General features: G+C 36.0%; 1 protein-coding gene across 2 annotated transcripts in view; it reads left to right on the top strand.

The window, feature by feature from the left end:
• The window catches only part of NEURL1 (neuralized E3 ubiquitin protein ligase 1), a 109,705-nt gene that overhangs the window by 78,056 nt on the left and 5,277 nt on the right, over positions 1-26,372 (top strand). For both annotated transcript variants that reach the window (XM_034440021.3, XM_034440022.3), the window contains exon 4: positions 16,181-16,861. In XM_034440021.3, coding sequence (XP_034295912.2) covers positions 16,181-16,861 — 681 coding nt within the window. The remainder of the gene's footprint in view (positions 1-16,180; positions 16,862-26,372) is intronic.

Genomic DNA, 26,372 nt, shown 5'->3' on the forward strand with positions numbered 1-26,372 from the left:
ATGCTATATAAAGAAAGAAAGAGCACTGAATGACTTAGATTAAATATTGAATTTGTAAAACAGATGGCTCTGTGTGGACATAAAAAGGCAGTAGATTGAAAAAGCAAAGAGTAAAGAATGAGGGGAATCCCAAAGAATGAAGGGAATCACAACTAATTTGCATTCATTTCCATAAAACATTTATTGTTCCAGTAGAGCACATAGTGACCCTAAATGGTCAAAGCCTTGTCCAGAAATGGAAGAAAATAAATTCAAGAATTGATTTCTATAGTACGTACGTATATATGTATGTATGTATGTATGTATGTATGCATGCATGCATGCATTTTTTAAAATAAATTTTATATGTTGTTCATCTCATGTCCAACGATTTAACAGTAATACTAGAAATTTTTATAATTTATTAGAGAGATTTTCCTAATTGTCTGGTCCTGTTAGATATATCAGAATGTCTTTTACATCGCATGTTACAGTCATCTTCTGACATTGATTGATTATGTGCCGTCAAGTGAGTGTTGACACTTAGTGAGTACAGAGAATTTCTCCAGGACAATCTGTCCCTAACCGGGTCCTTAAAGGACTTCTGATGAAGTCCCCATTGACAATATAACTGAGTCTATCCACCTTGCTTTTGGCTTTCTTCTTCTCCTCTTTCCTTCAACTTTTTTCAGCATCAGAGCCTTCTTCAGAGAACTAGGTCTTTGCATAATGTGTCCAAAACAAGATAATATGAGCCTGCTAATAAGTGCCTCAAGTGGGAACTCTGGTTTGATTTGGGTTTTTTGATAGATTTATTTTCATGGCTGTCCACAGTAATCTCATGGTATTTTCTCAACACCAAATTTCAAAAATGTCAATACTCTTTTTATCCTGCTTCTTGGAAGCCTAACTTTCATTTCCATAGAGTGTTAGAAGGAATACAATTGCTTGCCTAGTCTAATCTTTGTAGATTTAGGACACTGCCATTGAATGTCTTTTCCAAAGCCTTCATTGGAAGTTCACTGGTGCTACTCTTTCTTCCCTGCATTATTCCTTTTCTCTTGATGATTGATCCTAAAAACCAGAAGGTAATTATTGCTTCTGATATTGCTTCAGTATCTTCATTATCAGTTCTAAGGCTGGTTGTTGTATTTGTTATCTATTAGATTATTCCTCTTTGTATTTCATGTTAATCTAATTTTTTTCCTTTCACCTTGATTTTCATTATTAGAGATTGCAGATCAGTTGCATTTTTGGCTATCAGCATAGCACTTGTTCTTGATATTACTTCTTTTAAATTTTAAAACCCACACTCATCTTCTCCCAATCTACCTTCTCATAATATATACTCAGCATAAATGTTGAATAGATAAAGGGAGAGTGTACAGTCTTGTTTCACTCTTTTGCCAACTAGAGTTAGTCTGTCTCACTATGTTCTGTCTGTACATAGGTTTTTCATCAGAACAATGAAATGTTCTGAGATTATCCTTTTTCTAAGCATATTCACGACTTGATATGACTGACACAATCAAAGACCTTTCTCTAATCAATGAAGCACATATGGGCTTGTTTTGGTATTCTTTAGCTTTTTCAGTTACTGTACCCAGTGGGCATTAACAATAATATCTCACGTTCCTGAGGTCTTTTCTTAAGCCAGTTTGAACATCTGGCATAATAGGCTTATCACTGTTTTGGCATCTTGTGCTACTGAAGAATGCCTTTCCATAATCTCCTAGGAGACTAAAGTTTTTTTATTTAGTTCACATTTTCATTTCAGAATATTGTAGAATTTTCTACTTCCTTTTATCATCTGACATTGGGGACTGTCAGTCTGAGATCTGAAGATGACTCTGTCTACCAGGGAATTTCTCTAATAGTTTTTGCTCTGATTTATTTTGTCAATATTTAATGTAGTTTACGCATGCTGTTTTTTAATTAATGTCACAGAGACAACAGTCCATCCCAGTAGGAAAGAACAACTTTCTTATCACTCTGAGAAAAGCAATTCTGAGCATACATCTTAAAATCTTTCTAAAATATTACCCCACCACATCTTTGAAAGAAATTCATTCTAAGGGAAACTTTTCTTTCTATAACTTGACATCTTTCCCAGTTTTATGTCGAGTGATAGTTTATCTTAGAACAACTTAACAGTTCTTTTCTTCTCATCTCCTTGTCTCAGCTTTGAGATGGAACACTACCATCTCAGAGTGTTAATTCAATCAGATAGCAAATATCAGAGATAAAATGAACCTGGGTGGGTTGAATCTCCATTAATAATTTGCTATTTATAAAGTCAAATAGTGTGCCTAAATTTCCTGGCAAAGGCTACATCATATAAGAAAATGAGCAGTAGTTTCAAGATAACCAATTACATGGGCAAAGCTATTCATTGTATGAAATATTCTTATACCACTGTCCCAAGATAGCTGTAGGCAAAGCATTAAATTTTTCTACTGTCGTATCTTGTCTATAATTGTCTGATGTGTCAATCGATCTCACATATGTGGCAGGCAAAGGTTGAGTACCCAAAGTAGACGCCTGCTGCCACATAGAATTTTGCTTCCTGACTTTCTTTATATGTTACACTCTGCCTTACCTTGGCTTTCGTATGATCATGAGCTAAGGCTAAAGTGGCTTCCAGTGAGAAGTCACAGTAATTTTAATTATGTAAGGTGGCCCCTTACCATTTGCTGATAAATTTGTCAGAGGAAATCAGACAGACCAGACCATAAAAAGAGGGGATAGGGATTCCAATCTTAAGATGTTTTTATAGGGTCCTATCTGTGTACAGATGCTGTATTTGGTCTTTAGCAATAAATCATTTAATTGCAGCTAGAAATAATACTTCCCAAGATCTGTATAAGTTTTGAATAGCCAAAGTTGATTCCTCTGAATTGTGTATTCTAAAGCTTTCTGAGATATTTTATTACCTAGGTACTTAAATTGTATGGTCTGTTGCATCTCATGACTATTTAGTGTCCATCTATAGTCTATGAAGTTTATGGGCTGTGCAATAAGTTATTTTCATATCTGATCTCTAAACTTTCTCATAGCAGAATTCTGAGAAGGACGTAGTCTCTGTAAAGTAACCTTTGTTAATGCCAGTACTACTACATCATCTGCTTATGAGAGGAGATAGAAATGCTTTTCAAAAATCTTGAAAACTTGTCAAGATTTCCCTGGCATAAAAACCTTGGATGGATTTTTATTTTTAAACTGTCATGGAATTTTTATAAAGATAGGAGCAAAAACTATCAACTGAGGGTTTATTCAATTTTTGCCTTAACCTTTTTCTGGAAGTTGAGTCAAAGGCATAATTAAAATTAGCAAAAGCAACATATAATGTTGGTGTTAATTTATTAGTATAGTTATCAACCATGAATTGTAATATTAGGACTTGATTTATATGGTAGTGCCCCCTCCATCATCTGTCAAGATATGTTCTGCCTTAACCTAATTAAACAACTTCCTTTTAGATGAATGACATACATTTTGTGGATGATAAATTAATACTTAATCCCAGAACCCTATAAAAATCCATCCACTCATTCAGTCATTGAAGTTTCTGGAAACCAAATAAACAGAGACTTTCTTTCCAACCAGCCAGCCTCCATTTTATTTCCAACTCTTTCTCCCACCTTCTAACTGGACCAGATTACCCCCCCCATCCCTGCATACACACTATTATAGTTCCTGATAATCAGCTGCATCTTTTTCTCACCCTAACACTAAAATACAATGCTTACAAGTTTGATATCTATAACATTTATATCCATTGATGGCATCCAAAATCATCTCCTTGCAATATGCTGAGTGGAATGGCAGCCCTGGAAGAAAGCATTGTGGTGAAAGCACATGGAGATCTTTTTAATTAATTTTTCCTATTGTTTTTATTGAATTGTGATTAACAGTTTCAAGTCCAAGATGGATATGAAGAAAAAAAGTAGAGAGAGAGAGAGAAAAAGAACTAATATAAATAAATAAAGAGACAGGTATCGCACATGTACAGATTTACCATATGTAAAGTTTACCACATTATTGCTATCCAAATTTGATAAAATTGTGGTTCTTGTCTCAAATGTTTCATTATTTTAACTTTATCTGTGATTTTTTTCTAACATGGCAATTGAAGAGATTTTATTCATCCATATCTTAAATGTTATGTTATCTAGAGTTTTTCAGTGTCAATTATTATTTTGGCTGCTAAAATTAAATAGATAAATACATTCTTAATTTTTAAGCTTGAGGAATGGTTCCATAAATAGCAATAGCACTTAGACTTATATACCGCTTTACAGTGCTTTACAGCCCTCTCTAAGCGATTTTACAGAGTCAGCATATTGCCCCCAACAATTTGGGTCTTCATTTTACCCAGAAGGATGAAAGGCTGAGTCAACCATTAGCCTAGTGGGATTTGAACTGCCAAATTGCAGACAGACTGCAGTCAGCAAAAGTAGCCTGCAGTACTGCACTCTAACCACTGCGTCACTGATAAATAAGCTTAACTCTGGGAAGCATTCAATTCTTAGTGATGTTATATTCCCCCAAACTTTTATGCCAAAAGGTTATAGCTTTATCAGATAACCATCACAAATGAAAAAAACAACCCATGAAAAACCTTCTCTAACATTTGGAAGAATAATTTTGATATATATGTGCCAATCTAATGAAAATCAAGTGCCAGTGATGCATAATCCTTCTTTGCAGTTATTCCATTGTAGCTGAGGTGAATCCATCTTTCCATAATTTCTGCCAATTTATCTCCTGAAAGGGATTCCCAATATCCCAAACTTCCTTTAAACCAAATGGTGGATCTCCTATTTCTAATTGCAGTAATAACCTATATTTTTTTGAGATTATTCTTTTGGTTGTTCTTAAATAGTAAAGTATTAAATTCTTAAAATTTATGTTCCAAGGGTGCTTTTTCAAAAGACAACTGGACTTTCTTATTTTTTTCCTTGAAAACGTTTCATCCAAGAAGCTTCTTCTGAAGTTTACCTCAGGTACTGAAGAAGCTTCTTGGAGGAGAAGTGAAAAAGCCCAGTTGCCTTTTGAAAAAGCATCCTTGTGAAAACCATGACCTAGATGATTAAGAATCTCCATAGACAATATAAGACCATGTTGCAAAAGCTCTTTCTGTTACACAAAAAGATATGATACCCAAAGAGCCATATCATTTATCATCTATTCATTGGTCTATCTGATCTTTATTGAGAGTTTCCTTATTATTATAAAAAAAAAAATTAAGGAGTTTAAGAAGTATCTTTTTTCAAAGCAAGCATCAATTTAGTTACGACATCTTCAAATTTCTTTATTCTAGAAAAATATTTTAGATGAAAAAATAACTGATTTACAAAATTATTTGGCTGTAATATAGTTTCAATCTGAATCTGTTGTTTTGAAAAGTCTTCCATAATAAATGGAATCATATGTTCTAACTGTGCTGCTTCATAATACATTATTAAATTGGGCATACCTAAAGTGCTTTGTTTCTGAGGCTTATATAAAATCCTTTTATTTACTCTCTCTCTTTCCCCACTCCTCCTCCCCCTATCCCTCCCTCCCTCCCTCTCCCTCTCTCTCTCTCTTTTGCATGAAAGTAGAAGCTTTCTATTTTTCTTCCCAAGGGCTTAACCCCTGTTCTGAAATTTCCATTGGGAAGCATTGGAACAGAAAGTTAAGCCATGAAAGGATTTTCATTTTTACCACTGCAGTTCTCCCTAAAATGTTAACATGTTTTGAAGTACAGTTTTGCATTTACCTATTTAACTTTTTCCATGTTGTTATAGAATTATTAGGTAATAATTTGTTAACATTCTTACTAATTATGCTGCCTAAATATTTTAAAAAGTTATATGCTGTTCAAATCTTTAACGTTGTAGAAATTTGCTTTTGAGTTTTTGGTGGTATATAAAAATTAAAACAGCAATGGACAAATAGTGAATAAAACCAAAGATATAAGTAAAGAATTCAAGCAATTTTTCAGCAATTATATTCTCAAATAATTCATAAAAAATTATTTAAATTAATAATTAATTTAAAATTAATTAATAAAATTTTTTAATAAAAATTAATAAATATTTAAAAAAATATTCCCAGAATTAGCTTCAGAAGATATATAATTTATGGAATCGCCTTTTTCTATTTCAGAAATTTCAGAGATAATTAATTCAATTCAAAGTGGAAAGTCTCTGATGAACTGTTAGGGGAGTTTTATAAAAAAAATCAAATAGTCTAAATTTTTCTTTTTGGGCAATACTTTGCAGAAAGGAAACCGCTTACCAGAATCTTACCAGAAACCATCTAAGATAATTTTGAACCTTAAAAAAATCACAAGAATTGACATTTTAGAGGCCCACCTTACTTCTCAATGTGGATTAAAAACTAAATAGTTGGCTAAACCGTTAAAAATTATTATGTAGAATTATTCATATGGATGAATCTGGTTTTATTTCAAATCTAAATAGTATATCTAGCCCTGTCAGGAAATCATTAAATATTATACAAATGAGATATTTGTAAATTCATGAATCTGTGTCTGTATATTCCAAGTGACCACTCAGCACATAAATGACAGATATGATGGACATTCTGCTACGTGAAGCAGAGAAGTATTCCAGAAACTATTGTATGTGTAGAAAATAATCTAATAGATCTAATATAGATATAAAAATTATAAAGTAGCCAACATAAAATGATCATAGATGGGTATGGACACTAGATTATATGCAATATTGCATTATCTTTAGAGTGACAAAAAGTGTAACCATTATAAGTTTTTAAACACTGTATGTTCTTGAATTATCTCAAATGGACTCCTCCCAAAATGGTTAGATTACTGTTAACTTGTTCTTAGTACTGGTCATGCATAATATTCAGTGGTGGGATTCAAAATTTTTTACTACTGGTTCTATGGGTGTGGCTTGATGGGTGTGGCAGGGGAAGGATACTGTAAAATTTCCATTCCCACCCCACTCCAGGGGGAAGGATGTTGTAAAATCTCCATTTCGTCCTGATCAGCTGGGACTCAGGAGGCAGAGAATAGATGAGGGTGGGGCCAGTCAAAGGTGGTATTTACCGGTTCTCCAAAGTATTCTAAATTTCCATTACCAGTTCTCCAGAAATGGTCAGAACCTGCTGAATACCACCTCTGATAATATTGTATAAATAGAAGATCTTGGTCTCATGTCCCTTTATTGTGGATCTTGTGACACTTAATTTACAATTTGGGGAATTATTCAGGCTTTCAGATTTGGATTTACTTTTGTTTGTGATGTCTGACTATTTCAGGATCACAAGACACATGGTATTTTTGTAGTGCTCTGCTCATGTCTCTGTTTTGCTATTTTTAATTAGCAGATCCAATCACTCTGGAAAATTATCAGGGTCATGTAGGGGAAAGCGCTCATCCTAAACTGCTCATCTTTCCTATGCTGAAAACATTTATTTCAGATCTTCTTTCTGTAGAAGTACTGATTGGAAAGAGGCCAATTCAGATAGTTTCTCATACTATTTTTCTTCTGTCTCCACATTCTATTTTTTATTTATGGGACCACTTGCTTGGTAGATATTTTTCATATGACTGGTCATGTTAGTCTGGATATGATTAAATCTTTAGAGATTTTTCCAGCATAATTACCTGAAAGAAATATCTTGGGTATGTTCTTAAGATTCTAAAGATTTTACTATTGTATGCAATCCCACACTGAAATAAAGACAATCTTCATTATTATTCCTAATAACATCTTGTTGCCATGGAACTGTGTTTATGAAGAATATTCTGAAGTGAAGAAATAAAATGAAATGTAAAAGGAATCACACATAGAGTTTCTCTTAGATTCATTAAATTCAAAACCCTTTTCCAAAGTGTAATATTTTAAGAGAATCTGTCAGGCTTAATTTAAGAGTTTCCTTCATTTTACATTTACATGGTAAATGTATAAACATGTACACCATTTATTTTTTATTTTATTTTTATTTTATTTAAATTTGTATATCGCCCTTCTCCTGGTGGACTCAGGGCGGTGCACAGCCAAGTAAAAAACATCCAATACAAAATTTAAAAATTTTAAAAAACGTGTGTGTGTGTGTGTGTGTGTGTTTCACGCCAGCCATTTCTCCAACTTTATTATAAAACCAAACTTGATCTGAACAAACAGCAGTTTGGAAGGAGAATGTCCAAATTCTAATATTTGATGATTTCTTTATAACAACTCTGGAGGCTCTGGAGGCTGGGGACAGCAAAAAACATCATTTCCTGTCCCACTGGGAGTTTCATGCCTCTGGAGGGCCTCGGAGGGGGTGGTGAAGGCTGTTTTTGCCCTCCCCAGATGCACAGAGAGGATCTGGAGCCAGGTGAGAAAGAAAAATAGGTCTACCGGGCCATCGTGTGCCAGGAGCGGGGAGGCAGGGGGGTTGCGCATGCATGTGCAGGGCAGGGCGCATAGAATTATGGGTGTGGGCACGCGCATGCGCAAACCTCCCCCCCTCCTGGCACGCAATAGCAAAAAGTTTAGCCATCACTGATATATAGTATTTGTGAATAGTTTACTGCTAAATGATACCAAGTTACCCACTTTTTAACCGAAAGAATAAATTTCTGTATTCTTTAAAACGTAATGCTTTATAAATCCATTAAACATAGAAAATCATTCAAGCCCAAGATTTGAATTCTTAATATTATCAAGCAACATGAGAAAACGATACCAATGATCTGTTACATAAGAAAAGTAGATAGGTCCAGTAGTTTGTTGAGCTTTTATAAAAAATATATTTTTTTATATTTGAAGATGGAAGTTTATAGGATATATAAAGTTGTGGAGAAACAGGAATTAATTTAGGTAATTGATACCACTGAAGTCTGTGGATGTTACTTGATTTAATCTTGTAAACGGATTGAGGTGACAGAGGTTGTTGGCATATTTCAAATGCTATACTTAGTCTTTGTTCTGTTGCAACATATGGGGTGTGGGAGAGAGACAAGGAATAAATATCAACAGACGCAATAGACTGCCTAAACCTGTGCACCGGTGCCCTTGATAAGTCTTACTTGCTTGTATGACTCTCTCCATAGCAACCCACTTTCAGCATTAAACTACTCATTCAGCTGAATAACTGTTAGCATGGGTGCTAATGCTACTAGTGCCTAGGAAACCCGATGCTTAAAGGAGGCAGCTATGAATGAGATTAAAATGTTCTTCAGTTGCAAAACAAATAAGTCAAAAGGCTATTTATATATTCATCATTTCTATTTGGGCAGGACCAAAGTAGAGAATCAGCACACTTGATTTTACATAAGCTTTAATATTTAATGGTCAGAAAAACAACATAATTATGTAGATGTAGATATTCTAGAAATACTGTACGGTAGTAGTTACTGACCTAAAAATGAAATTTGATGTATAGTTATTTTCATTGATAAACTGGTATCTCACACTGAAAACATTTTTTAATCTTGGTGATTAAATGTTTGGATAGTCAGCTTTATTATACTCAACAAAAGTTAAAATGGATGCTTTGCTCATTTTTAATATACAGATAGAACATATAATTCTATGTGGAAATTTTAATTTAGTTTTTTATTTGTTAATGGATCATATCAATACTCCAAGGAAGTTTTAATCACAAATGTGGAACCTACTTCAAACATATATATTGGAATTTAATTTTAATATTTGGCAGTGATTAAAGATAAACCTGAAAGAGTTTATCCAGCCCTATAATAGTCTTGCTGTCTTATATGTTATGCATATAAAAAGGGAGGAAGGGGAAGATATTCTAAGTTTTTCCTACTTTGTAGTTTGCTTACAACATGGCGTTACGTATTTTTTCTTTTTTCTTTTTGTGTTCTTGTAGAGGGATATTTTTTTTTAAAAAAAATCATTCTCGGTTACCCATCAATCAACATATTACAGGAATTCATCAATATTTGAATTCTTCAAAATATCTTTGGGCATAAAAAAATACCTATATATGGCTTTCCTTGGTACCATTCTAGTTTTCACTAGAACGTAGAATTAAAGTTATCGAATTTAGAGCTACTATTTCAGCTATTTGCTTTGCATCAGTTTCTAATGCAAGGAATTCTTAGTTTTACATTTAAAAATTAAGATTACCCAAGGTTTTTGTTTTTTTACTTGGAATATAGTTTAAATGAGAGCATATTTTTTCCTGGTATCATCTTAAACTCTGTAAATAACTGACTAAAGAAATAAGTGACAATTAACATCATAGATTTACAGTAACTTAATTTGCTTCGGTTTAACATGTTTGGCTCCTATCCATGTATGTTAAACATCTGATCATATCCTTCTGCTTGTAAATAATTTTGAAAGTCTCAAATGAGCTTTGAAGAAATGCATTTAAGCACATGTGCAAACTTGTTTTCTCATACCTGAATTACAGCGAAATTGATGAAGTGGCATGAAGGAAGTATGAAAACTGAGCATTCCCTATAGACTGATTTTGGTTGTGAACTAAAAATTCTGAATTATGCTGGCATTCTCTGAAGTGGCATTGAATATCTTCTGGTGACATTTTAGTACAATTAAAGCTGGTCAGAACAGCTCACATATCTGAAATCTGAAATCTATAGTATTAACAGTTGCTATACAATTATTTGTCTTAGAAAGTATATTCCAAATAATCATCATATAGCTCTTGTGATCTACTGCACCAAGCATATCTATTTAAGTAATTCTGTGTTTCTTTATTTCTGATTTATTTCATTCATATTTCTTTACTGCACACTTCTGGCAAACCATGGCAGATAACTACAACAAAAATTCTGAAGACTATCAAGTCAACAATAAATACTAAGTTAATTTGTATTCATAAAATAGGAGTATCATAAATAATTAAAAACCTTATTTAGATCATAAAAATGTGTAAAACAGCCTATAAACAAACAAAAAGACTAGAATATAAAAGATATTTCTAAAATTCTTCTTAAAACAAAGTACAGAAAGGCAGATCAAGTTTTTAGGGGTGAGAATTCCAAAACGCTGAAGCTGCCACTAAAAACACCCTTGTATTAAGTTCCCACTGCGTCCTCTCCCAGGATGGTACACCTCTCTGTAACTGGTGTTACATGATCCCTTCAGAAAGTATTTGACACAACTCTAACCACTAGGTTCTGGACCTGTTGTAATTTCTGAGTTCCCTTCCAGAAAAAGATATGGTGAACTCCTCATTTTTATCCTATGTGAACCATATTGCAGAATGCATGACGTACAACAGGTTAAAAATGAGAGGGATTTGTGGTTTGTGTCTTTAAGGAGATATCTCAGTCAACAGAACTTCAGGATTCTTCCTGAAGCTGCTGCGGTTAATTTTATGGTTGTTGAATAGTAAGGAGAGAGAATATAACCCACAGTACAATGACTGAGCTGGAGCAATATTTGGGTAAACAACCAGACAAAATCTCAATAGTAGGAAAGTGGAACAGACTGCCTCAGGAGATGATGGACTTTCCCTCATTGGAAATGTTTAAATATATTGCATGAGATCAGATATGGTCTAATTGTGGATTCCCCGTTGGACTAGGAATTGGACTAAATGAACAAAAGCCCTTCCAACCTTTATATTCTTTGATTCTATTCCAATCGTATCTCTTTCTATGGCCCTGCCTGAAAGCAGCCTGAAATGTATCTAAAAAACCAATTTCATCCATGAATGCTTGGAACTGATATGCCGCTACCTACTCAACTACTCTGACAAGGAATTTTAAGCCTGATACCAGCTTATATCTATTTCTATCTATGTACCATTGCCCTTTGCACCCTCCTCGGTTGAAGGAGTATTAATAATCTAAAAAATCCCCTCCCCCCAAAAAACCCATCTCCCTCAGCATGTTCCTCCTGGCTAAAATCATCGAAAAGGCAGGTGAACTAAGGATTTGAGCCACCACTACTAAAAGTAGTGGTGGCTCAAATCCTTCCAAGCACTCTGTCCTTGGACTCAAGATATACAGAAACAAACTGTATAAATTGGTGTGTTTGTTGGTCTCCTGATCAACACACTAAGGAACATCTGTCTCCAACAACTATGAGTTGGTGTGAAAAATCCTTTAAAAGCTGTGCAGTATGTATTGATCACATTAGGAAGTTACATGCAGTAATCTTTCAGGTAATTTTCAGGAAACACAACAGAAGCAAATAAAAAACATTTCTTTTTCAATGACACATCATTGGCCCTCTGTTCCCTTTTCTGTTTTTATCACCTATGCCCTTGGTATTTGTTCACCTGCTCCATGAAGCACATTTCCTTAGTAAACCAAGATGACCTATAAGCACATCAAATATGCAGAAGTTGCTTGGGAACCACATAATCAAAACCCTAATCACTCAACCTGCCACCAAGGCTGATTGTGCATATATATTTCTCTCTTCATCCAATTGGTCAGTTAGAACTGTTCGGATTTGCTTCTGGAATAAACTTAGCTTTCTGCACTGTGATATTACACAGACATGCCTTATTTATTTTTACTGCTGTGATCCATGTCCTTGATAATCTGAAGATTATCAGATCCTATTTTACACTTTGTATAACTGTGTTGCAACTAGAATTGGTTTTGATTATTATCTGAGTCACAATAGCTAAGGAAGTTTTTTGAACTGCACAGGGAACTACTAATTTCTTACAGTCAATAAGTTTGAAGTTAAAAATATAGCAATAATTCTGGATTACAGTATATTGAAATGAAACAAAGATTCTTGAGTTGTTTGAAAACAGAAGTTTCTTTTGCATTAATAAATAGTTAAAACGTATCATAATTATAACTGTCCCCTGCATACTGTATACACCATAGAAACTACAGTGATCACCATAGTATTTATTGGGATGAGATGACAAGACTGACACACAACGTTTTGGATAACTGTTTGCTCAGAGTTTTAAAAACATTCCTCAGACAGAAAATTTGTATATCTTGAACTAATATTTCAGTCGAGTCCATGTAGTTGATTATCTTTCAATAGTAAAGTGTTTGTGGATTGGAAAACAATTCAGAATTCTAAACAATTCTAAAATGGAATTTTCACTTTGGTCATGAAAAATATAATAAAACCAAGTTCTAACTAAATCTGTTATATTTGAGACATGTGTATATAAATTTAATATATGTAAAAGTGAATTGTAAAACACTGAGTGGCAGCTAATTCTTAATGTCTGTGTCAGACTATATGTATACTCTTAGGAGAAAAACAAATGTGAACAAGGAAGGGCTGTAATTGAAGACTTTATAAAAGACAGAACCACAACTATCAGGAGCCACTTGGGATAGATTTTGTCATCCTAACTTTAGAAGTTAAAAACTTATAAAAATCTTGCAAGGTGTCTGATTCGCTCAGTGATAAATTTATATCTGATTCACTAAATCTGGCACACGGATCGGGAACATGCTCACCGTTTTCCCTTGGTATTGTTCCCTCATCTCACCCTCCGCCTTACCTCTCCACATTACACTCTATCAAACACAGGCTCGCATTTATGAAGACACGATTTAATGTGATCCCCTCGAATGTCCTCGACAGTAGGCTTTCGGGGCGGGAGGGTAAAATCCATCCATTGTACATGTGACCGCCGATCCCCGGAATCCCTGTTCCATATTACATTCGTATGTCCCCACTACCAGGATATAAGATCAAGACTCATTTCTCCTATTTCCCAGAGATTCCCTGGTTCACCTGATATGTTCAGCCTTTATTTCCTACTCCAGGACGCAGACCCCAATATAACTCTAAAGGTGGCAAAAATTTTTGCTGCAGTCGTGGCTGGAAAAAACGGGAAAAGAGACGGGTAAGCCCGACGGCAGAGGATCACTAGTATTGACAGTACAGATTGTATTTGAGGCAGTAGATGGTGTAATGTCCCATGATCTATCCATATTTGTAAAATATGCTCCCTTTCTTTGTCTATTTTAATTTGGTCTCTGACTGCAGTAAAGCTTACTTACTTACTTACTTATCTGATTCACTCAGATAGAGGATACAGCCATCTTTGAAGTATAATCTGATATTTTGATACAAAATTTGCAATATGTATCTCAACATGTATTCAACAGATAAACTTGGAGAAGCTTAGGTTCACTAAATCCAAAATATTCTCCATCTTCTAGAACATTTCTAAAGTAGGGAGTTTTTGTGTTAAATTTCTTCCTTCCTTCCTATTTCAGTGATAAGGGGTCAGATTAAATATGCACACACACACACACACACACACAGAGGAACAGAAAGTAAAACAGAAGATATTTTCTTATATCCTTTTGCTCTAGAAATCATGGAGCGTTTCATCATGCCAAATGTAAAGAACTACACACCTTGTAAAACAGATATAGGCAAGCCCTGATATATGCTTCATATACAGTATGTGTCACTGCTTTGCAGTACTTTGCAAAAGGTAGCAATAACAAAAGCCATCGAATAAAAATAGCCCTATATTGTGCTATATTTTAGCAAAATAATACATGTTTTATGCCTCAAATAAACAATCGGTCAAATAAACAGAGGCTGAAAAAATTGATGTGCCTTCTCAGATGTAAATGTCTCATTGCTATGAAGTTCAAAACCATTGTCTAGTAAAAAAGCTGTTAATTTTTTTTAAGCATGGCAAAAGTTATAGATTAGAACTGAATATTTGTTCTGATGAGTGATGTTATTTCAATTTCCTGAGTGTTTTTCAATGATGTCAGCCAGTTAATGTTGAACTAACACAAAATTCATAAGTTTAATATTAGTCTTAAAGCACACTCCAACAATGTCAGTACTTTTAGGTACAATTAAATACAGCTCTACTTTGCTTGATTTACGATAAAAAATTATTGGAGAAATCTTATTCTGGTTTTTTATAATATCCTGCTCTTACATTATGTAAATAGACCCCTTGATTATTAAAAAACATTAAAAAAGAATGACTTTTTGCTTTGCTATAAAGAAAAACAGGAATGAGCCTCAGAATTGAATAGGATAAGGGTTTAGAAGAGGAATAAACAGGCATACACATCAAAATAAATGAATTAGTTTACCTAAATCGTTTGTGGCCCCAAGCATGTTAGGTTAAAGCCAGAACTGTTTCTTTAGATGTGAATTCCCCATTGTTGCATGCTTACTCTCTTGTAATGTCTAACACTCCAATCTTTCCAGTCTGTGAATGGGAAGGGGAAGAGCAAAACAGGCATAGAAAAGATTGCCTAAAATTGATAAAGGCCTGATAGCCCTTTAAAGCTGACCAGGTCAAGAAACCACTAAAAGGATTCTAAGAATGTTACTTTACTGTTGTAAGATACTATAGTAGCAGCATCTTGAATGTTTATTGTAGGATATAGTAGCAGCATCTTGAAAGTTTTTCTGTTATAGTGAACAAAATCAAGAGATGATAGTTTAATGGATTGATCTTGCTCCTTTTTTTTTAATCTTTGTCGATTTTTAACTAATTTAATATCACTATTTAGTGTTTTAATATTTTTATTGTTTTTAATGATTGTAAGCATCAAAAGAGGGGCGGCATATAAATTGAATAAATAAATAAATGGATCAGGGGTGGGTTCTACTTACCTTTACTACTTGTTGGCAACAGGAGCACGCGCTTGCGCGCTCGCTTAGCTCCCACGTGTGCCTTGCTTCTGTGTATGTGCAGAAGCTTCTGCGCATGCGCAGATTACTTCTGATGACATCAGGGTCAGTGGGCGGAGCCTCCTGCCGGTTTTACTACTGGTTCTATAGAACCAGTCCAAACCGGGGGCAATCCACCACTGAAATGGATTGAAGTGATGATAAATGCCATAAACAAACCAAATAAAATATGATCTAAGTCCATATTTTCTATGCTATTGGGGTTAAGACATCTTTTCCTTTTCTTAAAAACTTTTTAAAATCCAACTATGTACTCAAATATTCTTGTCACTGTATCAGCGAAACTGGTTCTAAGAACAAATTCAAAGCATAGCTTTCAGGACTGTGTAGCAATCTTCTTAGAGGTTTCACACTGGAGCCTACTTATTCTTTCCCAATGTTGTCTCCTGTTTTAGGAATTTGCTGTTTGAGAGGTTATGCAGAAGAGTGACCAAAATATTTACAAGAGATTAAACATGTGTTGTGGCATTAAAAGAAAGCAAGATATTGCATTCCTTTTTTGAACAACTGATAACAGAACTGAAATATTTTCCTCACTTTCGGTTACCTTTTCCTTCTCTTAATTGCAGATAGTGAAATTATTCCTCCTGATTGCCTCCGTCCAAGATCCTTCACAGCTATCCGCCGGCCCTCATTGCGCAGAGACACTGAGGATACCCGTCTATCTGTAAGCCTTTGTGATCTCAACTTGCAGGAGGACAATTTCCAAGTCATGACAGCCATGTGTCCTATTCCACAGAATTCCCTCAACTCTCAGCATTCCCACCTCCTCCCATCTCAACTTGAAAGCGATCTCCGCTTCCATCAGCTCAGGGGAGCCCATATTAAAATTCTGGATGACCAGACTGTGGCCCGTCTAGACCATGCTCGAGATGAGAGAACTTTGGTTTTTACCAACAGGCCGCTTAGAATCAATGAGACTATATTTGTCAAAATCAATAAATCCAACACGTCGCGTACTGCGACACTGTCATATGGGGTAACCACTTGTGATCCTAGCACCTTGAGACCCAGTGACCTTCCTTATAACCCAGAGTCTTTAGTTGATCGAAAAGAGTTCTGGGCAGTCTGTAGAGTGCTGGTGCCTCTCCAGAGTGGAGACATCTTGGGATTCATGGTGAATTCAGAAGGAGAACTGCACTTGAGTCACAATGGAGCAAGTGCAGGCATGCAAGTATGCGTGGATTGTTCCCAACCATTATGGATGTTCTTTGGTTTACATGGAGCAGTGATGCAAATTCGTGTCCTGGGTATGTTTGTCTCTTCTTATATGCATGCTGTTATTTTGTCAGTTAATTAAATGACCAGTAGCACTAAAATACTGTACTGTGTAGCAAAGAAAAAGTTCTTTAGATTATGAGATGTGTTAGAAAGAGAAGACTAAAAAGGCATATTTGTTTTCCAGTCCCTTCAGCTTCAGCCAAATCTGCAGATGGAGAAGATGTATTATTTATTCTGACATCAATATCACTTTTCAGTCTTTCTTTTCCAATACCAATAAAATCTACCAAAAATAGTTTGATAAAGACCCCAATTTACAAAAAAGTGATAAGGAATAAGACTTAAAGAAATTATTTTTGTGATTTATGATAGTAGTTTCTTTGCATTGTACCAATTTTGTGATGGATCCTATTGCAGTTTCTCAAATTTCCAAATTTCCTGTATCTACAGGTTTAAACAGATTAAAGTTACGTTTAGCTAAAGGAATATAATGACTATGGACTTTTGATACTTCTACAGTAATTGGCCCGGAAACCAAACTTAATCTAATTCTTATAGCCGTAGCCCTAAAGTATTCCTTCATCTGTAACTGTAATTATAATAATATATAAGAAACATATTTTCTATAGGTTAATAATTTGGTGTAGTTGAAGTGAATAATTTTTTGCAAGTGGGGTTGACTTTTCAAAAATAAATTTTCATCCTCCACAGATGATACAAATTGGGACAATGGTGTGATGATGTCTTTAGAGTGCTGAATTTGCTTTGCTGAAGTTGTTTCTAAGACGTATGCTAAGTCTAGCGATGGCTTAAACTATAGATTTTGATTATTGCTTACTTTTTTTTTTTACAACTATGCCATCTGATGAAGGTTATGGACCACAGAAAAAGGATTGCAGTGCTGTATAGTATACATGAAGTTCGGGTTGTCCTCCCTTGTTTCAAGTCTTGTAAATATATATAGCAAGAATATATACAATGTTTTAGACAAAACCCAGGGATATGTGCTCCAGAGTACTGAGGAACTGGAAGAGTTAATAAGAAAGGGAACAGACCATGAAAGGCTAGTGCTCAGTTGCACAAGGGTGGAACTTTTTAGATGCTTTTTTCTAAAAGGACTCTGTAGACTCCATACAGGATATTAGACCTATTGCAGAGTCTGTCCTGCTAAGCACATATATCAACTCTTCTTCATATGTAGTGTAGCTGGAATGTTTTTCAGTTGTTCAACAGACAATCACAGGCATAGTGCTATGCTTATCACTGAAACAGCCACATTTCTTCTAAAATCTCCCTTTCAAGATTATAGCAGTCTCTTTTAAATAGCAGATTAGAATGACTCCATCACAAGGAGAGTTTGGCAGATGCAAAACATGAAGTGTTTTTAATGAATCTCTTTATCTCACATTTTCTTTCAGGTGCTTTCTCCAGGTTCTAGGAGCAATCTTTTTAATTTGGCATTATGGAAAAATGGTTTTGTTAAAGAGACAGAAATTTAGTAGATCCATCTTTTGAGGCAATCCAAACAGATTTGGTGGAAATCAATTTCAAAGTAGCTTTCAAAGAATAGGATTCTAGCATACGCCATCTGCCTCTTAGAAAGGAATTAGCCAAAAGTGTGAAATATTGACTGACCCTATCCATCAGGTTCATGTTGCTCTTTTTCTTTGCATGTTAGTCATATATTAGTAATGATAATTTTAAGATACAGATATTTCTAATAAACTTAATCTTCAAATTTCATTACTATTATACATTTGACACTATACAGTGTCCTAAATTCGTCTTCTATGACAGCATCATTTAAAGTAACTACTGTAAATTTGAAGTTGCTTTGTACCTTGTGACAGTGGAACATTTCCTTTGTAGAGACCCATCTATCTTCTGAAAAAGCTTAGAAGTTTCTTGTTCTATACTGTATTTTTTTTTATTCGTTAAGGTGTTTTTGCAAACCATATCAACTTGTTTTAGTCTGGAATAAGCATTCATATTGTTAATAGAAGGTAGAAAGCAAAATAAAGCTAGTTCAAACTGAAGTTCAATTTAAAAAATGTATTCAGAAATGCATTTCAGCGTAACATTTGAACATCGTAAGTGATGGAATTGAAATAACAAAAGATTTATTTTACTGCAGAATCTGACCTTGAGATTCTCAAGTTATCTTTCTCAGAGATTTTCAAAGGTAACATGATTCACAACTTCTTCCTTGGATGATGCTTTTATATGATTACTCATTTCTCTCTTGATGTTATCTGTGGTTTCAAGAAAATAGATACAGTCCAGCTGTAGTTTTAAGCAATGAGCTGCATTAATAACTGGTTGTCCTGGATAAGGCTATGCATTGGAAGGGCATCTTGATTAGTTGGAATCAGGAGCATTCCTACCAGAGGGTGCTATGGTTCCAGAAGTGTTATGTATCAAGTATGAATGAGAGCCTGTAAGTTACAGTAAAGAAATTTTCAACCAGTATGTAAACTTTAACTTTTGTACCTCTGTGAGAATAGAAGTGAATAACTTTCAGACTCAGAATAATAACATAGCCTTGGGTGAAACAGAATGTTACTAATTAGTGAACTTGTTCCCTTAGTGTTCCCGACATCTTATGCTTGTATAGAATAAATTGGATACATGGTGATTTATCATCTTTCTGAATGTATTTGTTAATTGCAGGACATATAATGTATATCTATTTCTTCCATGAATACCAAAGTTGGTTGACTTTTCTTTTGCTTTCTTACAAGAGTGACAGAATAGACTAAACTTTTAAATAACTGCCAAGTTTGTACTTCCAGCGAAATGTGCAATACAATAACACATTTTTATTATGTTTACATTTCTACTTTGTTCATCTACCTCCTCTACAAAAAAAATCACTCTTTGTGTACTTGTGAAATCAAGGATTTTTGAAACTTCACCCAAGCTGCCATTACATTGATATATTAGGACTGCAATTTCTAGAACTCCCAGCCAATGTGAATCTCAGCCAAATTGGAAAATTACTGCACTGCCATGCCTGATGCATTTCTTTTTTGAAAATAAATCTCTTTAAATCATTTGTGACACTCCAGAGGTCTTAATTCATCCTGTACATCCTTGCTATGGGATATGCTTTAGTTGACTATAATCCACCATTACTTTGCAGACAGCAGAGAATTCATTAATGGTCAGTAGATGTGACATTGATGAAACAAAATGTTCTTATCATTAGCTTACAAATACCAGACCATTTTAGTCATATGTAACAACTGTTATGTAAACAGTCACAATGAAAAAAGACAATTAACACTATTTGTACCTTAAACATTTTATTTCCTTATGACCTCATTATTTATTGTTTCCATACACCACTGGAAAATCAGTGCTCACATATTCTTTCCTACAGGATAATACTTCCTATATCTGGTGAACTTTTAAAGTGCATTTTTCTTTTGTTGCAATAAACTCTCATAGTTTATTATATATGGTGCAAGAGGGCACAGAAAATTGTGACTAGTGGTCTATAATTTTCTAGACTGGATGTGGCGGGCTTATCCTTTTGAATCAAATTTATAATAAGGAATCTTTTTAAGACTTTTCCTATTCCCCTGGGTTTGGGGAGGGAGTTGGGGTGGAAGGGTTTTTTTTTTTTTTAAATGTGACTAGCTCAGGAGCCTCTATATTAATCTGCAGAATTCTCCCAGTGTGATATTAGTAATTAAAACAGTGGATCCGAGTGGAATTATTTTAATTTCTAAAAATCTCTGATTCATTGGAATTATTGTGGAAAAGAAAATAAGGACTTGTTAAATGAGATGTTATCTCATTTAGGCCAAACATGATTGGAAGGCTTTTAGTTTCATATTTTGGGTTGAACATTTGTAACTGCTGTTTAGTCTTTCTCTTTGTTGTGTGTATATTAACACAACTGTCCCTTGCTGTGATGTTTACAGTATACAGTTTAATTCTTTTCAACTGAACATATTGTGAGGTAGGGAGGCAAGGATAGGGAGAAAGTGTGGCAGGTCCAGAACATTTGGATAACACTTGCTGGACGGAACAGAGCCTTGTTTATACAGGGCTATGAATAGGACTGCAGCAAACCATTCCATGATGCTGATAGGGACAGAAGAGAAGTTGCTTAGAAGCAGTAAGGAAACTATTACGTTGGAGATTATTCTGAGCTGACCATACTGTTCACATCTTGTAAGAATTTCCCAAATCTCCAGGATAAGTTAGTATGGCTAGAATAACTTCATTGTTCATTTCAGATAACCACCATAACCCTTTTTTTGCAAATGCTCCAAAGCCTCCAAGATAGCGAGCATTGCAATAGCAGAAAAATAAGCATTGTCTGGCAATACCCTAGACTTTAAATACTTGATGTGTGACAATATCTGCAGAAAATTAGGAGTTGAGATCATTATTTCCTTTCTGCATTAGACACTATGAGGTCAACACAATTGATGCCTGTAGTTGGTGTGCAACCCATTCTTCTACTTTAAACTTATGTAGAAACAATAATATGCTTGTTCAATAAACCGGAGTTAAAAACCAGACTACCGTGTCATATCATGGGTTAATTGGAATTGCTTCAGAAAGTTGACATAATAACTTATCATAACAACCAACATTTTTGGTTGAAAATTTTATGTATCTGGATAAAATTTTCTGAATCATTTTGAAACATTCAAACCTGTTCCATTAGTGGAATGGCTTTTGGTGAGTGCAGGTTTAGTTTTAAAGTAAGCAAGATGAGATTTCTTGAATATAAGTTGTCATTCAACTTATGTTGTTTTTTTAATTGCAATAGTTTTCATTATTTCAATGCAAATATAGATATATTTATCATTATGTCATGAAATTTGGTTCCAAATTTGACTAACAAATGATTGGTGCAGACTTCTCCAGAATGGATTTGTGAGAGGAATTTAATCCTTTTCTTCCAGTACAATAGGGGTGTCAAATTCGTGGTGTCATGTTGTCATCACGTGATGTATCATGACTATTCCCCCTTCACTAAAATGGGGGTGGCCATGGCAGTGTCATGCATCCAGGCCTCAGGCCACGAGTTTGACATCACTGCAGTACAGTCTTTCCTTCCACATTTGCTGTTTGCAATGGGAAAGTGAAGCCAAAACTGCACAATATGTTGCTTTCACAAACTTGTTGGCATCAAACCTTTGTAATCTGAATATGACAAACCTGAGTGTATTCCAAGGACAAGGACCTTTTCCACTATCTAGTTGGAATAATCTCTGCCCATCTTTGAGTTTTGCAGAAAACTATACTGATGAGACATCTGTGTCTCTAATGCTGATCCCTCTCTTGCCTCTTTTCAAATCAGCATCAATTAGTCACCTGACTTTTCCCAAAAGGGGAAGGGTGGCAAAGTCAGATTTTATACAAAGTTTTGTTTGGATCTTATTGGAATAAGTGTGTGAGTGCTACTTTAAGATCAGGACAGTTAAATATTACTTTAATGTGTCTTATTCATGAACTTAATGAGTCTTTAAAAATAACAGCCAGGTTGACAATAAAATGCCATCTATCAAGCAATGTTGGGCAAGTTCATTATTTTCAATTGGGGCAATGCAAGGTTCAGGGAATGTATAATCTAGAACAGATCAACATTTGCCTGCAAACTGAGTCTGCTTGTGAATTTGGTGGGGAATAGTTACTCTGGCTCATATTTTAAGCTAGAGGCTATTGTCTCCCCATTCCTTTCCTCTTTCTCATTATTGAACTGATGGTAATCAGTTAACATTTAAAATTATCTACAAAAGCAGAGCCATACTGACTGCCAAAAGAAAATAGTCAAGAACTCCCCAGATTGGCCAAAATTTGTTGTTAATGAATGGTCCATTAGAAACAGCTGACTTTTGTCAGAACATTGTCTTCAGTGATCTTGGCATTTTGAGTCGCTTTTTTGATTTTATTGCCTTTCCTCTACTGCTTTCCTTTTTAAAATGGTAAAATTAAAATGAAGGGATAGTTTTGTGCTACATCAAGTAAGACGAAAGTTGAAATAGTTACTGTAAATTCAGGTTATTATTGTGAGCTCCATTTTTGAAAAACTGACTTGTGAATGTGATTTGGATATTTAAGTATTTACTGATTGATAAAAGACATTATGGAATATAACTGAAACTGTAAATTCCACATTACTGTTTAGATTTGCTAAACTTTAATTCACAAGACTGCCCTTATATATTATTAAGAGATTCACAGAAAGAAAAACAATTGCAAATCATTTTGTGAAGGACGAAGTATAAGCATTGTCGTCAGAAGGAATGAATTTTTTTTAAAGGTACAGTGACATTCACATTAAATGAATATAGATTGTAGATAACATAGATGGTGTGATATTGTTTCAGTAAATATAGAGTTAACCCTTTGGAATCTTGTCCAGGCTGTGTTTATACCTGCCTGTTTTCAAACTTGTAGTTGACTTTCACATGTAATGATAGGTATGCACTCTTAACTGGGAAGACAGGCCTGCAGCTCTCTAATCTTTGCTCCAGTTGTTACTAATGGAATTCCAGTTGAATTGTGATTGTAACCTTTGTCTGACTTGCACAAAGTCAAAAACTAGAAGAAAGTTAGAACATAGTGTGGGAAGAAATATCCATCTGGTTCAGTTCCAAGCTGGGAGAAAGACACTGAAAACATGGAGGCTGATTGGAAAGATGGTTTAATGATGAACAGAACCACCAAGCACATGGTTCTGGTGCAGCTGACCACATGGAGTTGAGAGTAGGTAGCTTTTATACCTTCACTTGTGCTTCCTGTTCCTGTGCAAGGACATGTTTTCTATTGGCTATTCAGACTCCCATGGGGCCATGTAGGGGTTATGTAGGGGTCATAGCTGGCTTTATAGGCAAAGTACAAATCCTAGGTGTTTGTCTGAGCTAAGTTTGGTTGAAGTTTCTGAGGGTGATGAAATGAAGAGGCTTATATTCTGAAAGGGTGTTGGGCAATTCCTTTTTTTAAAAATATATGTTTTATTAATACATTTTTTATATCACATTAAAAATTCCATATCTATCTGAACAGTGTGTTGTCTGGACACAATTAATTTTAAGTAGAAATGCCATGTTAATCAACATTAATCATAATAATCATAATAAACATATCAGTAATAATAGCAAAATAGTAATACAATTAGTTTATCTATCTTATAAAGTTTTCAAATACAAAAGTTCTTATTATCTTTTGGATCTTTTTAGATTCTAATCTCTGATTCTGTTAATTAACCATTGGTAAGTCCCATGTCAAAAAGTATTCTGTTTCTTCCTTTTCTTTTCTTTTAACTGTCCATCTCACCACATTCTAATATTTTTTATAACACTTTCATCTGTAGAGATCTCTTCATTTTTCTATTGTTGTGCAAACACAATTCTTTCTGCCATTAATACATGTAAAATTAAATATATTTTCCCTTTGTCATACTTTCTGGTAATATACCCAACAAGAATATCTCTGGTTTGAAATCTACATGTTGCTTTCTCATTTTTTCTAGCCAAGTATGTATTTTAGTCCAATATTTTTTTGCTTTTGAGCATGTCCACCACATATGATAGTGACAGGGTTCCAACCAATGCCCTAATTAAATCATGAGCCTCGAGCCAAGTCTCAAAAGAAATCCAGTTATTTATTATGAGCTTCATATCAGTTGACAGGTAGTATGAACCTGGTATCTGATTGCACTTCCAACTTTTAGCTAAATTTTCATACATCTTTGCTAATATCACTGGTGGTAGATGCCATCTATAAAACATTTTATATAAGTTCTCCTTATAGGCCGTTGACATTGTTAGTTTACAATTTCTATCCCACAGTTTCTGCCATTTATCTAATTCTATTGGGTAGCCAAAGTTTTTAGCCCATCTTATCATTGTTTCTTTCACTTGTACTTTTTCCAGTTTAATACTCAGTAAATAATTGTATATTTTTGACAATTAATTTTTCATCTGTCCCAGGGGTGAAATGCTCCTGGATAGGACCGGATCGGCCGATCTGGTAGTGATGATAGCCGGTAGTTCAGAGAACCGGTAGCGATGGCAGCTCGAGGGTCCGCCCACCCGCCCAGAAATCAGGAAGTAACCTGGTTTTTTGAGCCTCTGCACATGCGCTGGGGCCAATGGGGCAGTGGTGGCAGCACTGCATGTGCAGCCCCGGGTCATCCGCCCTCTCTCCCAGAGTGCTGCTGCCGGCCCAAAGCTTGTCTTCACCTCTGCAGCCCACTGGCCCCTCTTGCCCTTCTCTTTCTGGGTGCAGTGTTCCTGCTTGTTGGGCCACTTCCCCGCAGTGCTTCTGCTGGTGCCACCATGCAAGCCTCCCATGAGGAAAAAGAGGGAAAAAAGCAAAGCAGCTGGCTGCGGAGCTGCCAGCTTCAGGAATTGGCTCAACAGGCGGAAGCGACATGCCCAGAAAGAGACTCCGGCCTTGCTCAGGAGCCACCACCCATTCGCAGCCCGCTCACTAGCCCTTCGCCTTGAGTCAGGGCCATGGTCCAGGGACGCGCCATTCCCTGAGGCCCTGGAGCTGCCTCCTGCTTGCCACCTTCCTCAGCTACATCGGGGAATGCACCATTCCCTGACTCCAGCCTTTCCCCGGAACTGCCGCCTGCTCTCCCTTTGCCACACGGCATGTCCTTACTTTTCTCCCGTGGCTGGCTGACAGGGAAGGAAAGCTCCTGAAAGTTACTGGAGCCACTCTCCTTCTTGAATGTGCTGCCGCCATCACTGCCCTGGTCCATGCACCGGCTGTGCAAGCGCACTTCATTTATTTCATTTATTCATCAGCGGCAGGTTGGGTATGTACAGCCGGTGCATGGACCAGGGTCACGATAGCAGTGGCACATTCAAGAAGGAGAGTGGCTCCAGTAATTTTCAAGTGCTTGCCTTCCCTGGCAGCCAGCCACAGGAGAAAGGTAAGGAAACACCGCATGGCGGAGGGAGACCGGACGGCATCTCTGAGTCAAGGCTAGTGTCAAGGAATGGTGCATTCCTCGACCCGGTTGAGGCAGGCGGCGAGCAGGCGGTGGCTCTGGGGCCTTGGAGAATGGCGCATCCCTGGGCCCAAGCCCCTGACCCAAGGCGAAGGGTGAGCTGGCAGCGAGCGGGCAGCAGCTCCAGGGCAAGGCTGGAGTTAGGGAATGGTGCATTCCCCGACCCGGTCAAAGTGGGCAACAGCTCCAGGGTCCCAGGAAATGACAAATCCCTGGTCCCTGGCCCCTGACCCAAAGCAAAGGGAGAGCGGGTGGCGAGCGGGCGGCGGCTCCGGGGCAAAGCCACGTTCAAGAAGGGGAGCGGTTCCGGTAACTTTCGTTTGCAAGAAGCCTGCAGCCGCTGCATCTGCATCACAAGAAGCGCCGCCTGGCGCACCGAAAAAAGAGAGGCTGCAGCTGCAGGCATCTTGCAAAAAAAGAAAAGGCAGAATAGAAATTAAAAAAGTTTTCCTACCGGGTTCTGTGGGCGTGGCTTGGTGGTGGTGGGTCTTGTGACTGAGTGGGTTGGTTGTGAGTGACATCGAGTTGGCCATGCCCACTCAGTCACAGGA

The sequence above is a fragment of the Pantherophis guttatus genome, chromosome 6 (genome assembly GCF_059756535.1).
Source record: "Pantherophis guttatus breed Tessera chromosome 6, ASM5975653v1, whole genome shotgun sequence".
Lineage (NCBI taxonomy): Eukaryota > Metazoa > Chordata > Lepidosauria > Squamata > Colubridae > Pantherophis > Pantherophis guttatus.